The sequence below is a fragment of the Schistocerca americana genome, chromosome 10 (assembly GCF_021461395.2).
Source record: "Schistocerca americana isolate TAMUIC-IGC-003095 chromosome 10, iqSchAmer2.1, whole genome shotgun sequence".
NCBI lineage: Eukaryota > Metazoa > Arthropoda > Insecta > Orthoptera > Acrididae > Schistocerca > Schistocerca americana.
Window position 1 is genome coordinate 166,399,366 of NC_060128.1, and position 13,419 is coordinate 166,412,784.

Consider the following 13,419-nt stretch of genomic DNA (forward strand, 5'->3'; position numbering starts at 1 on the left):
GCAGTGAGTGAAAATAAGCGTAGTAAGCTAATTTACTAAGATGTTTATCACCAAAATTTGCAATGACCCTTATTGCATAAGTAGCTGAACTCAAACGTTTCAGCAGATCATCAATGTGTTTCTTCCAATTTAATCTCTCATCAGTGGACATACCTAAAAATTTGGAATATTCTACCTTAGCTATATGCTTCTGATTAAGGTCTATATTTATTAATGGCGTCATACCATTCACTGTACGGAACTGTATGTACTGTGTCTTATCAAAATTCAGTGAGAGTCCGTTTACAAGGAACCACTTAGTAATTTTCTGAAAGACAGTATTGACAATTTCATCAGTTAATTCTTGTTTCTCAGGTGTGATTACTATACTTGTATCATCAGCGAAGAGAACTAACTTTGCCTCTTCATGAATATAGAATGGCAAGTCATTAATATATAATAAGAACAACAAAGGACCCAAGACTGACCCTTGTGGAACCCCATTCTTGATAGTTCCCCAGTTTGAGGAATGTGCTGATCTTTGCATGTTACGAGAACTACTTATTTCAACTTTCTGCACTCTTCCAGTTAGGTACGAATTAAACCATTTGTGCACTGTCCCACTCATGCCACAATACTTGAGCTTGTCTAGCAGAATTTCATGATTTACACAATCAAAAGCCTTTGAGAGATCACAAAAAATCCCAATGGGTGGTGTTCGGTTATTCAGATCATTCAAAATTTGACTGGTGAAAGCATATATGGCATTTTCTGTTGAAAAACCTTTCTGGAAACCAAACTGACATTTTGTTAGTACTTCATTTTTACAGATATGTGAAGCTACTCTTGAATACATAACTTTCTCAAAAATTTTGGATAAAGCTGTTAGAAGGGAGATTGGACGGTAATTGTTGACATCAGATCTAGCCCCCTTTTTATGCAAAGGTATAACAATAGCATATTTCAGTCTATCAGGGAAAATGCCCTGTTCCAGAGAGCTATTACACAGGTGGCTGAGAATCTTACTTATCTGTTGAGAACAAGCTTTTAGTATTTTGCTGGAAATGCCATCAATTCCATGTGAGTTTTTGCTTTTAATCAAGTTTATTATTTTCCTAATTTCAGAGGGAGAAGTGGGTGAGATTTCAATTGTATCAAATTGCATAGGCATGGCCTCTTCCATTAACAGCCTAGCATCTTCTAATGAACACCTGGATCCTACTATATCCACAACATTTAGAAAATGATTATTAAAAATATTTTCAACTTCTGACTTTTTGTTCGTAAAGTTTTCATTCAATTTGATGGTAATACTGTCTTCCTCTGCTCTTGGTTGACCTGTTTCTCTTTTAATAATATTCCAAATTGTTTTAATTTTATTATCAGAGTTGCTGATTTCAGACATGATACACATACTCCTGGATTTTTTAATAACTTTTCTTAATATAACACAGTAGTTTTTATAATTTTTGATAGTTTCTGGGTCACTACTCTTTCTTGCTGTCAGATACATTTCCCTTTTCCGGTTACAAGATATTTTTATACCCTTAGTAAGCCATGGTTTGTTACAAGGTTTCTTACGAGTATATTTAACTATTTTCTTGGGGAAGCAGTTTTCAAATGCATTTACAAAAATGTCATGAAATAAATTATATTTTAAATTGGCATCAGGTTCACGGTACACCTCATCCCAGTCTAACTGCTGTAGGCTTTCCCTGAAATTTGCAATTGTTAAATCGTTGACTGAACGTACTACTTTGGAGGACTGTTTAGTATTGCTGAATGGAGCTATGTCATATATTGTAACTAGCTGTGCACCATGATCAGAAAGACCATTCTCAACAGGCTGAGCATTTATCTGGTTAAACTTATCTTGGTCTATAAAGAAGTTATCTATCAGTGAGCTGCTATCCTTTACCACCCGAGTAGGAAAATCAATAACGGGTGTCAAATTGAAAGAACCGAGTAATACTTCAAGGTCATTTTTCCTATTACCCTCTTTCAGAGAATCTACATTGAAGTCCCCACAAATAATAATTTGCTTCCCCGTGTCTGACAGATAGCACAACAAGGAGTCCAAATTTTTCAGAAATAGATGAAAATTTCCTGATGGGGACCTATATACAGTTACAATTATAAATGTGCCTTTATTTAATTTAAGCTCACAGGCACATGCTTCTATATGTTTCTCTACACAAAACTTTTTTGTTTCTATACTTTTTGCACAATGATAACTTTTGACATATATGGCAACTCCTCCTTTCTCCATATTTTCTCTCATTACATGTGCAGAGAGCTTATAACCACTTACATTTACCTTATCCATACCAGTAACAATGTGATGCTCAGACAGGCATAGTATATCTATTTCATTCTCAGCTTCTAAATCTTCTAAACAAACCAGAAGCTCATCTACTTTATTCTTTAAACTCCCAATATTTTGATGAAATATACTTACATTATTTTTAATTATATTTTTATGAGAACCTTTCCTTATTCTAACATTTGCAGTACTCTCCTGTCTGAGTTTCTCATTGTGCTTAGGCCTAGTTCCTATACCAGTGGTCACATGGTGTTCAGAGAGGCTTTTGCGTAACACGGTAATTAATCTATACAACTTGTACATCTGCAACTGCAGAAGAAAGAGGTTGAAAAAACCAAGAAGACAACATTTTATTCATTTTTGACTTCTACATCAAACTAACAGTATTTATCTCTATTACTAAACTACTAACCTGATTCACAGTGCTTGGTCCCAATTCCAGATACCCTATTTGATGGCCCCCAGGGGCATCAAAAATTTGATTTTCAATATTTAATACAGTAGGGTTTGAAACAATACTGATTCGAACATTATTAAGTACCTTGAAGAAAATGATTTATTAACATATAGTCAGCACGGATTCAGAAAATATTGTTCTTGCAAAACACAACTAGCTCTTTATACTCACGAAGTAATGAGTGCTATCGACAGGGGATGTAAAATTGATTCCATATTTTTAGATTTCCAGAAGGCTTTCAACACTGTTCCTCACAAGCGTCTTGTAACCAAACTGCATGCCTATGGAATATTGCCTCAGGTGTGTGACTGGATTCATGATTTCCTGTCAGAAAGGTAACAGTTCGCAGGAACAGATGGAAAGCAATCGAGTAAAACAGAAGTAATATCCGGTGTTCCCCGAGGAAGTTTATAGGCCCTCTATTGTTCCTGATCTATATTAATGACATAAGAGACAATCTAAGTAGCTGTCTTAGATTGTTTCCAGATGGTGCTACCATTTACCATCTTGTGAAATCAGATAATCAAAACGAATTGTAAAATGATTTAGATAAATATCTGTATGGTGTGAAAAGTGGCAATTGACCTTTAATAAAGGAAAGTGTGAAGTTACTCACATGAATACTGAAAGCAATCCACTAAATTTTGATTACGCGGTAAGTCACACAAACCTGAAGGTTGTAAAATCAACTAAATAATTACAGATTACAATTACAAATAGCCTAAATTGAAATGATCACATAGATAATGTTGTGGGTAGAGCAAATCAAGAACTGCAATTCATTGGCAGAACACTTAGAAGGTGCAACAGATTTACTAAAGAGACTGCTTACACCACACTTTTCCACCTTATTCTGGAGTACTGCTGTGTGGTGTGGAATCTGCATGAGGTGGGACTGACGGATGGTATCGAAAAAGTACAAAGAACGGCAGCTCTTTCTGTATTATCGCAGAATAGGGGAGATAGTGCCAAAGACGTGATATGTGAATTGGAGTGGCAATCATTAAAACAAAGGCGTTTTTCATTGCAACAGGATCTTTCCATGAAATTTCAATCACTAGTTTTCTCCTCAGATTGCGAAAACATTCTGTTGGCACCCACCTACATAGGGAGAAATGATCATCATGATAAAATCAGAGAAATCAGGGCTCGCACAGAAAAATTTAAGTGCTGGTTTTTCCCGCATGCTGTTCGAAAGTGGAGTGGTAGAGAGACAGCTTGAAAGTGGTTCACTGAACCCTCTGCCGGGCACTTTATTGTGAATAGCAGACTAATTACGTAGATTTAGATATTGACTGAACTGAATTTTTTTACTGCATTTACTGGCATTCATTTCAAACCATACAGCCATCACACAAACAAAACTTACAGGTATTGTAGACAGAACATACACAGTTACATACAGTGTTCCAGGAATGGATTTATACTGTTTGAACTTTAATGGCTGAGAAGTTATTAGTGATAACCTGATCCGATTGTGATTATATGGTGCTCTCGTAAGTAGTATGTGCAGCCATTCATTTGTTTTTCCTTTTGTTATTTTCAGTTGCCAGTAACTACATGTAAATAAAAAGATGGCTGGAAACTTTTTCCTTGAGCAAAGAAAGTGGATTTTAAAGTGTTATTGGAAATGTGGAAATTTGAAAGAAGTTCAGAGATGATGTCTTGCAGAGCTTGTTACTTCACACCCATCACATGTAACAACAATGAAATTACCCAATACATTTGAGAGGGAAAGAAGTGTGTGTCATCTGAAGAAGGAATTGTGTGGCGCGAAGAAGTCGGTAGCAGATGACAGAGGGGTGGGCACACTGGTACAATCTTTCACAAGAAGCCCAGAGAAATCCATACAGCAAGCTGCAAGTGAAACATGTGTATGCAAATCACGTATTCACTGCATTTTAAAGCAAGCAAAGTGGAAATCCTACATTCGCCAGTTGTGATGAATGAGGATGATCCGTATAGGTGCCTCAAATTTTGTGACTGGACTTGCAATAGTGAACAGTTGACTGATGTCATTGTTTGGTCTGATGAACCAACATTTTATCTGGATGGAACTTTCAGCCACCATAACTGTGTGTACCGTGCAATAGATAATTCCTATGTTGCGGAAGATCAATGTGTTTCCTTTTTGAAGGAAAAGTGACACGTCTAAAGTACCTTAACATGTTGCAGGAGTGAATTCTATGCTCCGTAAATGTGACCATCATGGGACTTAAAAAATCATAGCTTTATTATTTTTGTTCAAGTTATGAAAGTTCGAACAGTGTAAACCCTTTGTGAGACACACTGTATGTACATCAATACTATATAATCATTTTGTAATCAAATGTTATTGGAAACATTTGCACAGTTCCATTCTATGTTCGTCTTGGATGTAGATAACTATGGCAATAGTGAATCTCTTGACAACCTTTGCCATAATTCAGTGCAACTGAACAGAGCGGATCAGTAACACTACGCCTAATACCCTCCAAGATGCTTGAACATCCTCAGGTATGGACGGAGCAAGTTGTTGCAGAGTAGTAAGTATACTGGTATCCAAATGCTGTCATAATCTAAGCATTAAGAGGTACTATCTTATGTTAAAGGATTAACACAATAAGTCAAGTAATACTGCTGGAAACTATGTATACGTCTAAAGGCACTGTATCTCATGGTGTGCAAATTACCCAGACTATATTCATCCAGTATTCGAGAGTAACAGCACTTACCATCTTCGAACAAACTTTACACATAATTCCAAACCTTTACAAAACTCACAAAATGAAGAAAGAAAAAACAAACTTTGTTGCCTACTACATTTTTGCTATTTACGTACTAAAAATGCAGCATCAGGCATAATGTTTTCATTTATTACTTTTTTACTACTATCTCTATTCACAATACATTTGGCAGACACATCCACATACACTGAGGTGACAAAAGTCGTGGGATAGCAATGTGCAAATACACTCCTGGAAATGGAAAAAAGAACACATTGACACCGGTGTGTCAGACCCACCATACTTGCTCCGGACACTGCGAGAGGGCTGTACAAGCAATGATCACACGCACGGCACAGCGGACACACCAGGAACCGCGGTGTTGGCCGTCGAATGGCGCTAGCTGCGCAGCATTTGTGCACCGCCGCCGTCAGTGTCAGCCAGTTTGCCGTGGCATACGGAGCTCCATCGCAGTCTTTAACACTGGTAGCATGCCGAGACAGCGTGGACGTGAACCGTATGTGCAGTTGACGGACTTTGAGCGAGGGCGTATAGTGGGTATGCGGGAGGCCAGGTGGACGTACCGCCGAATTGCTCAACACATGGGGCGTGAGGTCTCCACAGTACATCGATGTTGTCGCCAGTGGTCGGCGGAAGGTGCACGTGCCCGTCGACCTGGGACCGGACCGCAACGACGCACGGATGCACGCCAAGACCGTAGGATCCTACGCAGTGCCGTAGGGGGCCGCACCGCCACTTCCCAGCAAATTAGGGACACTGTTGCTCCTGGGGTATCGGCGAGGACCATTCGCAACCGTCTCCATGAAGCTGGCCTACGGTCCCGCACACCGTTAGGCCGTCTTCCGCTCACGCCCCAACATCGTGCAGCCCGCCTCCAGTGGTGTCGCGACAGGTGTGAATGGAGGGACGAATGGAGACGTGTCGTCTTCAGCGATGAGAGTCGCTTCTGCCTTGGTGCCAATGATGGTCGTATGCGTGTTTGGCGCTGTGCAGGTGAGCGCCACAATCAGGACTGTATATGACCGAGGCACACAGGGCCAACACCCGGCATCATGGTGTGGGGATCGATCTCCTACACTGGCCGTACACCACTGGTGATCGTTGAGGAGACACTGAATAGTACACGGTACATCCAAACCGTCATCGAACCCATTGTTCTACCATTCCTAGACCGGCAAGGGAACTTGCTGTTCCAACAGGACAATGCACGTCCGCATGTATCCCGTGCCACCCAACGTGCTCTAGAAGGTGTAAGTCAACTATCCTGGCCAGCAAGATCTCCGGATCTGTCCCCCATTGAGCATGTTTGGGACTGGATGAAGCGTCGTCTCACGCGGTCTGCACGTCCAGCACGAACGCTGGTCCAACTGAGGTGCCAGGTGGAAATGTCATGGCAAGCCGTTCCACAGGACTACATCCAGCATCTCTACAATCGTCTCCATGGGAGAATAGCAGCCTGCATTGCTGCGAAAGGTGGATATACACTGTACTAGTGCCGACATTGTGCATGCTCTGTTGCCTGTGTCTATGTGCCTGTGGTTCTGTCAGTGTGATCATGTGATGTATCTGACCCCAGGAATGTGTCAATAAAGTTTCCCCTTCCTGGGACAATGAATTCATGGTGTTCTTATTTCAATTTCCAGGAGTGTATACAGATGGTGGTAGTATCAAGTACACAATGTACAAAAGGGCAGTGCATTGGCGGAGGTGTCATTTGTATGAGGGTGACTCAGGTGAGAAGGTTTCCAGTGGGGTTATGGTCACTTGAGGGAAACTACCAGACATTGTGTGTGTCACCGCCAGACACCACACCTGCGAGGTGGTAGCCTTTAAATTGGCTGCGGTCCGTTAGTATACGTCGGACCCGCATGTCGCCACTATCAGTGATTACAGACCGAGCGCCGCCACACGGCAGGTCTAGTCTAGAGACTCCCTAGCACTCACCCCAGTTGTACAGCTGACTTTGCTAGCGATGATTCACTGTCTACATACGCTCTCATTTGCAGAGACGACAGTACAGCATAGCCTTCAGCTACATCATTTGCTACGGCCTAGCAAGGCCCCATATTCCTTAACTATAATTACTATCTTCAAGAATGTAATCTGAACAGATAATATTGTGAATCATGTACCGTCAAGAGCGACATTCATTATTAATGGATTTAAATTAAGTATCAAACTAATTACGTCCGCTTTCTGAATTCTCATTCCTTGTTACGTTCCAGACCTCACGTCAGTATAGTTCTTCCCTCCACACACCAGCCCGCGTGAGCTAAAACGCGTGCATTTCGGCCTCCACTCGCAACACGATGTTGGCTTTTCTGCTAGCACAAAACATTGAACAAAGAGTGGTAGTTGAAGCTAGACACATGGGACTTTCCATTTCAGAATTGGTTAGGGAATTCAATATTCATACATAAATAGTGTCAAGAGTTGGCTGTCAGTCTTCACTCAATGACTGAAAGTGGCAGTATTCGCATATAGTTGTCAGTGCTAACAGACAAGCAATATTGCATGAAATAACTGCAGAAATCAATGTAGGATGACGATGAATGTGTCCCTTAGAGCAGTGCAGCAAAATTTGGTATTAACAGAGCATGGCAGCAAATGTCCGACATGACTGCCTTACCTAACAGCACGACATTGCCTGTATCACCTCTCCTGGGGCTTGTGACTGTATCATTTGGCAGCTGTACACCTGGAAACCAGTGGCCTGGCGAGAGGAGTCCTGATTTCAGTTTATGAGAGCTGACGTTAGGTTTTGAGTGTGTTGTAGGCTCCACAAAGCCGTGGACCCAAGTTGCCAAAAAGGCACTGTGCCAGCTGGTGACGATTCCATAATGGTGTGGGTTGTGTTTACGTGGAATGGACTGGGTCCTCTGGTCCTGGTCCAACTGTATTGCTCACTGACCGGAAATTTTTGTGTTCGGCTACTTGGAGACCATTTGCAGCCATTCATGGACTTCATGTTCCCGAACAATGATTAAATTTTTATGGATCACATTGTACCCTATCACCAGGCCACAGTTGTTCATGACTGGTTTGAAGAACATCCTGGAAAATTCCACCAAATGATTTAACCATCTAAATAACCCAATATGAATCCCATTGAACATTTATGGCACATAATCAAGAGCTCAGTTTGTGCAGAAAATCATGTACTGGTAACACTTTTTCAATTATGGACGGTTATAAAGGCAGCCTGGCTCAATTTTCTGCAGGGGCTTCCAACAACTTGTTGAGTCGATGCCACATTGAGCTGCTGCAAATAGAGGTCCGACACAATATTAGGAAGTATCCCATGACTTTTGTCACCTCAGTGTGTTATATGTTCATCTTCCAAACAGTAAGAGGAGTTGAAACTTCCTGGCAGATTAAAACTGTGTGCCAGGCGGAGACTCGAACTCTGGACATTTTGCCTTTTGCGGACAAGTGCTCTACCAACTGAGCTACCCAAGCACGACTCACATCCCATCCTCACAGCTTTAATTCCAACAGTACCTTGTCTCCTACCTTCCAAACTTCACAGAAGCTCTCCTGCGAACCTTGCAGAACTAGCACTTCTGGAAGAAAGGATATTGCGTAGACATGACTTAACCACGGCCGGGGGGATGTTTCTAGAACGAAGGTTCGCAGTAGAGCATCTGTGAAGTTTGGAAGGTAGGAGGCGAGGTACTGGCAGAATTAAAAGTGTGAGGAAGGGGCGTGAGTCATGCTTGGGTAACTCAGTTGGTAGAGCGTTTGCCTGCAAAAGGCAAAGGTCCCGAGTTCGAGTCTCGGTCCGGCACACAGTTTTAATCTGCCAGGAAGTTTCATATCAGCGCACACTCCACTGTAGAGTGAAAATTTCATTCTAGTAAGAGGAATTCTTACACCTTCTGCATGAAATATGTCTTCAAGCTATTCTTGAGTACGGTACTTGTGTCTTGTACTAATTCTATTTTTTGTTACTGTTAATTTAATTTTAATTGTTATATAGGCAGTGTTTAATAAGGGTTCCATGTTAATATTTTTCTGGTTTGTTTCCTTTATACTTATTTACTAACCAACTTCAACATTTTTATTACATTACTACTGCACTGTCAAAGAGGACATTTACCATGTGTTTGTATCTCATTCTCAATATGTAACACCTTTTTCCCCCTCAAGAAAACTGCTTAGCAAAATACATTGTTACTATAGAATATACAAAGTGTTGTGCTTTTCATTTATGATCTGTTTTACATATTCATGCAGTGTTCAGGGCTTAAGGCGGTAGAACTTAGGTGGCGTTGGTGTTCAGGCAACACTGGCAGGGGGGAGGGTATGTCAAATCAAGGTTTTGTAGGCATGAACAATAGCAGAGGAGATTTCTCCAGGTTTACCCAAATTTTATAATCTAACCAGTGTGGACACAAGGGAAAGACCACTACATAACTAGATTACTGTTGCCAGCTGATGACAGTCCAACCATTAATCCTTCGATAATAACTTTGCAGTGGAGGATTCTGTGTTGCCAGCTATGGCCCTTCTATAGGGAGTCAAAAAGAAACCAAACTTATTTCTTTTAACTTATTTATTCACATTTTAAGCATCTTCAACCCCCTTCAAAGTACTCTCCATTTGCAGTAATGCGCATGTCTAATCTTTTATTCCATTTTACAAGGTGTACAACTTTGCTTCCGCCATTTTTTCCCCAACATTTGAGGCTTTAATGAAACAAATTGGTTACACATGTATCATTCAAAGTATTTTCCATTGCTGGCCACTACTTTCTCCCACCTTTTGGGCAGAATACAAATCCCATGTCGAAAAAATTGTTCATCTTTTGAAGCGATCCACGAATCAATCCAATTTGTCTTCATCATGAGATCGGAAGCGTTGGTCAGTCAGGATATGCGCCATTGATCTAAACAGGTGATAGTCAGAGGAAGCAATGTCTGGAGAATACGGCGGGTGGGGTAGGACTTCCCATTTTAACGATTCCAAGTACATTTTGACCTCTTTTGCAACATAGGGTTGAGCGTTGTCGTGCTGTAAAATCACTTTATCGTGCCTCTTGCTGTATTGCGGCCATTTGTCTTTTAATGCTCTGCTCAAATGCATTATTTGCATTTGATAATGAGCACCTGTGATTGTTTCACTTGGTTTTAACACCTCATAGTACACGACGACGATCTAGTCCCACCAAATGCAGAGGATGATCTTCGAGCCGTGAATATTTGGTTTGGCCGTCGACATGGAAGCATGGCCAAGATATCCCCATGATTTTTTGCATTTAGGGTTATCGTAATGAACCTGTTTTTTGTCCCCAGTCACAATGCGATGCAGAAATCTGTTCCGTTTTTGCCTCTGAAGCAATCGTTCATAAACACACAAACGCCATTCAACATCTCTTGGTTTCAGCTCATAGGGGACCCAAGTTCCTTCTTTCTGAATCATGCCAATAGCCTTGAGACATTTTGAAATGGTTTGCTGTGTCACTCCCACTAATCGTGCCAATTCTTCTTGAGTTTGACGTGAGTCTTCGTTCAGCAATGTCTCCAATTCTGCATCTTTGAAATCATTCTCTCTTCCACCAATATGCCAGTCTATGACGTTAAAATTATCGTTCTTGAAGCATTGAAACCACTCACGACATGTTCTTTCACTAATAGCATCCTTACCATATGTACTTGAGAGCATTCGATGAGACTCAACGCTGTTTTCTTCATATTGAAACAAAACACTAACATCTTCCGGAAATGACAAGAATTAGGCTCATAAACTAACATTTTGAATCAAGAACAACTTTATGATGCAGACACAAATCGACTAATGTTTGAATGAGGTTATGTTGACCGAGGCCCAAGCTAACTGCCTGACATCTGCGATCTGTTTCTTTCGACTGCTACTTATCGTTGTCGCCACCTATTGGCAAACAGTGGAAGCAAAGTTGTACACCTTTTACAAAATATTGTTTAAATTCATCTTTTATGATGCCTGACAGTGACTTCATCAGTTTTTTCTTCACCTCAGCAACATCAACAAAACACTTCTCTTTCATGTCTTTCTTCATTCTAGGAAACAAGGAAAAAGTCACATGGGGCAAGGTCAGGGGAGTATGGGTAGGGGTGAGAAACAGGGGCCATTCCATTTTTGATCAAGAATTGTCATACAGACAGGACTGTGTCAGCAGGGCATTGTCAGGAAGGAAAAACCAGGCACCCGACTTCCACAAATTGAGCCACTTCCACTGTCTGCTGTAGAAAGCCCAGTGGAACAAATTCCAAATGGACAATTCCTCTCACATAAAAAAACAACAAATCAGCATTGTCTTAATGTTTGATTTCACCTGAAGGGCTTTCTTTGAGCGAGGCTAACCTGTACTCTTTCACTGGCTCAACTGTTACTTTGATCAGCATCATAAGCACAGTGCCAAGTTTCATTGCATCTGTTAATTTTTGAAGAAAAGTTCGGATCATTTTGGGATTCATTTTTCGAAGTAAAACATCCTTACATGCGAACTTGTTTCTGTTTAGCAATCAGCAGTCATGGCACGAATTTGGCAGCCAGCGTTTTCATTCACAAATCTTCTGACACAATGCACCGCACAATTTCTTCAGTGGTCCATCGTCAATCTTCTTTGATGACTGCATGATTGTTTTTAACATTCTAATGTGTTGGGGCTGTGGGAGGATGGCCAGAATGAGGTTTGTGCAACTGACATTTCACCATTTTTGAAACAGAAAAACCACTCAAACCCTTGAGTTTTCCCCACAGCATCATCCTTGTATACAGGTTTTAACACTTCAAGAGATTCTGTTCCATCTTTTCCAAGTAAAGAGCAGAATTTCACTGCCACACTCTGCTCACAAAAATCAGCCATTGCAAAAATGGCAATCACAAGAAAGAGATGTCACTATAAACTCTGGTGAAACTTGTCCTAGCATTCTTCAGTGATGGAGCTCGACTCACTTATTCTGGAATGATCACTCTATGGGCTCCTAGCCACAGAATTCACTCTTATGTATGACTGAGTGACAGGTTTCTTTGCATCAGACTCACCTGGAGTAGTTCGTTTGAATGTCAACAGGTGGTGGCATCTGTCCAGCGAGGATAGCGATGACGTCACAGACGGTGGTCTCCTGGCCAGGGTAGGCCATGTTGTACTGCGACATGCGGGTCACCAGGTCTGGCAGCCACAGCAGGAAGCCATTAGAGCTGCAAATGGAAAACAGCAGCTGTAGAAAATGTGGCTGTCTATCATCTTCAGTCCCAAGGTATCATATACACTGATGGGTCAAAGCATTACAAACCCCTGCTTACTAGCTTATCTGTCCGTATTTGGAACAAAAAATGACTGATTCTGCATACCAGGGATCTGACAGTTTGTTGGTAGGTTTGTGAAGTAAAGTGGCATTAGATGTAATTTGTCTAAATACTGTGCTGTTGATTTGTATACTCTGTGATGGGTGCCCGATAGCGACCCAAATGGATTCCATAGGATTCACATCAGGTGAATTTGGTTACTGAGATATCATCGCAAGTTCATTATGATGCTCCTCACCAAACCACTGTAGCATGGTTCTAGCTCTGAGATACAAACAGTGATACTGCTGAAAGATGACAGAGCCATCGGGGAAGACATCAAGCATGAAGTGATGCAGGTAGTTTGCAGCTGTCAGCGTGTCTTAGATTACTGGCACAGGTCCCACGTGAGCGCAGGAGAATGTCTCCCATCGCATAACATTGCTCTCATCAGCCTGCGTCTGTGGCATATTCTACATTTTGAGGTGCCATTCACCAAGATTATGGTGTTTGAGAAGATGACTGTCAACCTAGTGTAGCAAAAATGTGATTCATCTGAACAGCCGATACGTTTCCTCTGATTGATGTTCGAATCCCAATGGTCCTGTACCCACTGCAGTTTTAACTGACAATGTCATCATTTCAATGTGTGAACACATAGGGAT

General features: G+C 41.2%; 1 protein-coding gene across 1 annotated transcript in view; it reads right to left on the reverse strand.

The window, feature by feature from the left end:
- LOC124552333 (synaptic vesicle glycoprotein 2A-like) overlaps window positions 1–13,419 on the reverse strand; it is a 104,465-nt gene that overhangs the window by 27,860 nt on the left and 63,186 nt on the right. Inside the window, exon 7 of the mRNA XM_047126604.1 lies at window positions 12,512–12,667. Within this exon, the coding sequence (XP_046982560.1) occupies window positions 12,512–12,667 (156 nt within the window). The remainder of the gene's footprint in view (window positions 1–12,511; window positions 12,668–13,419) is intronic.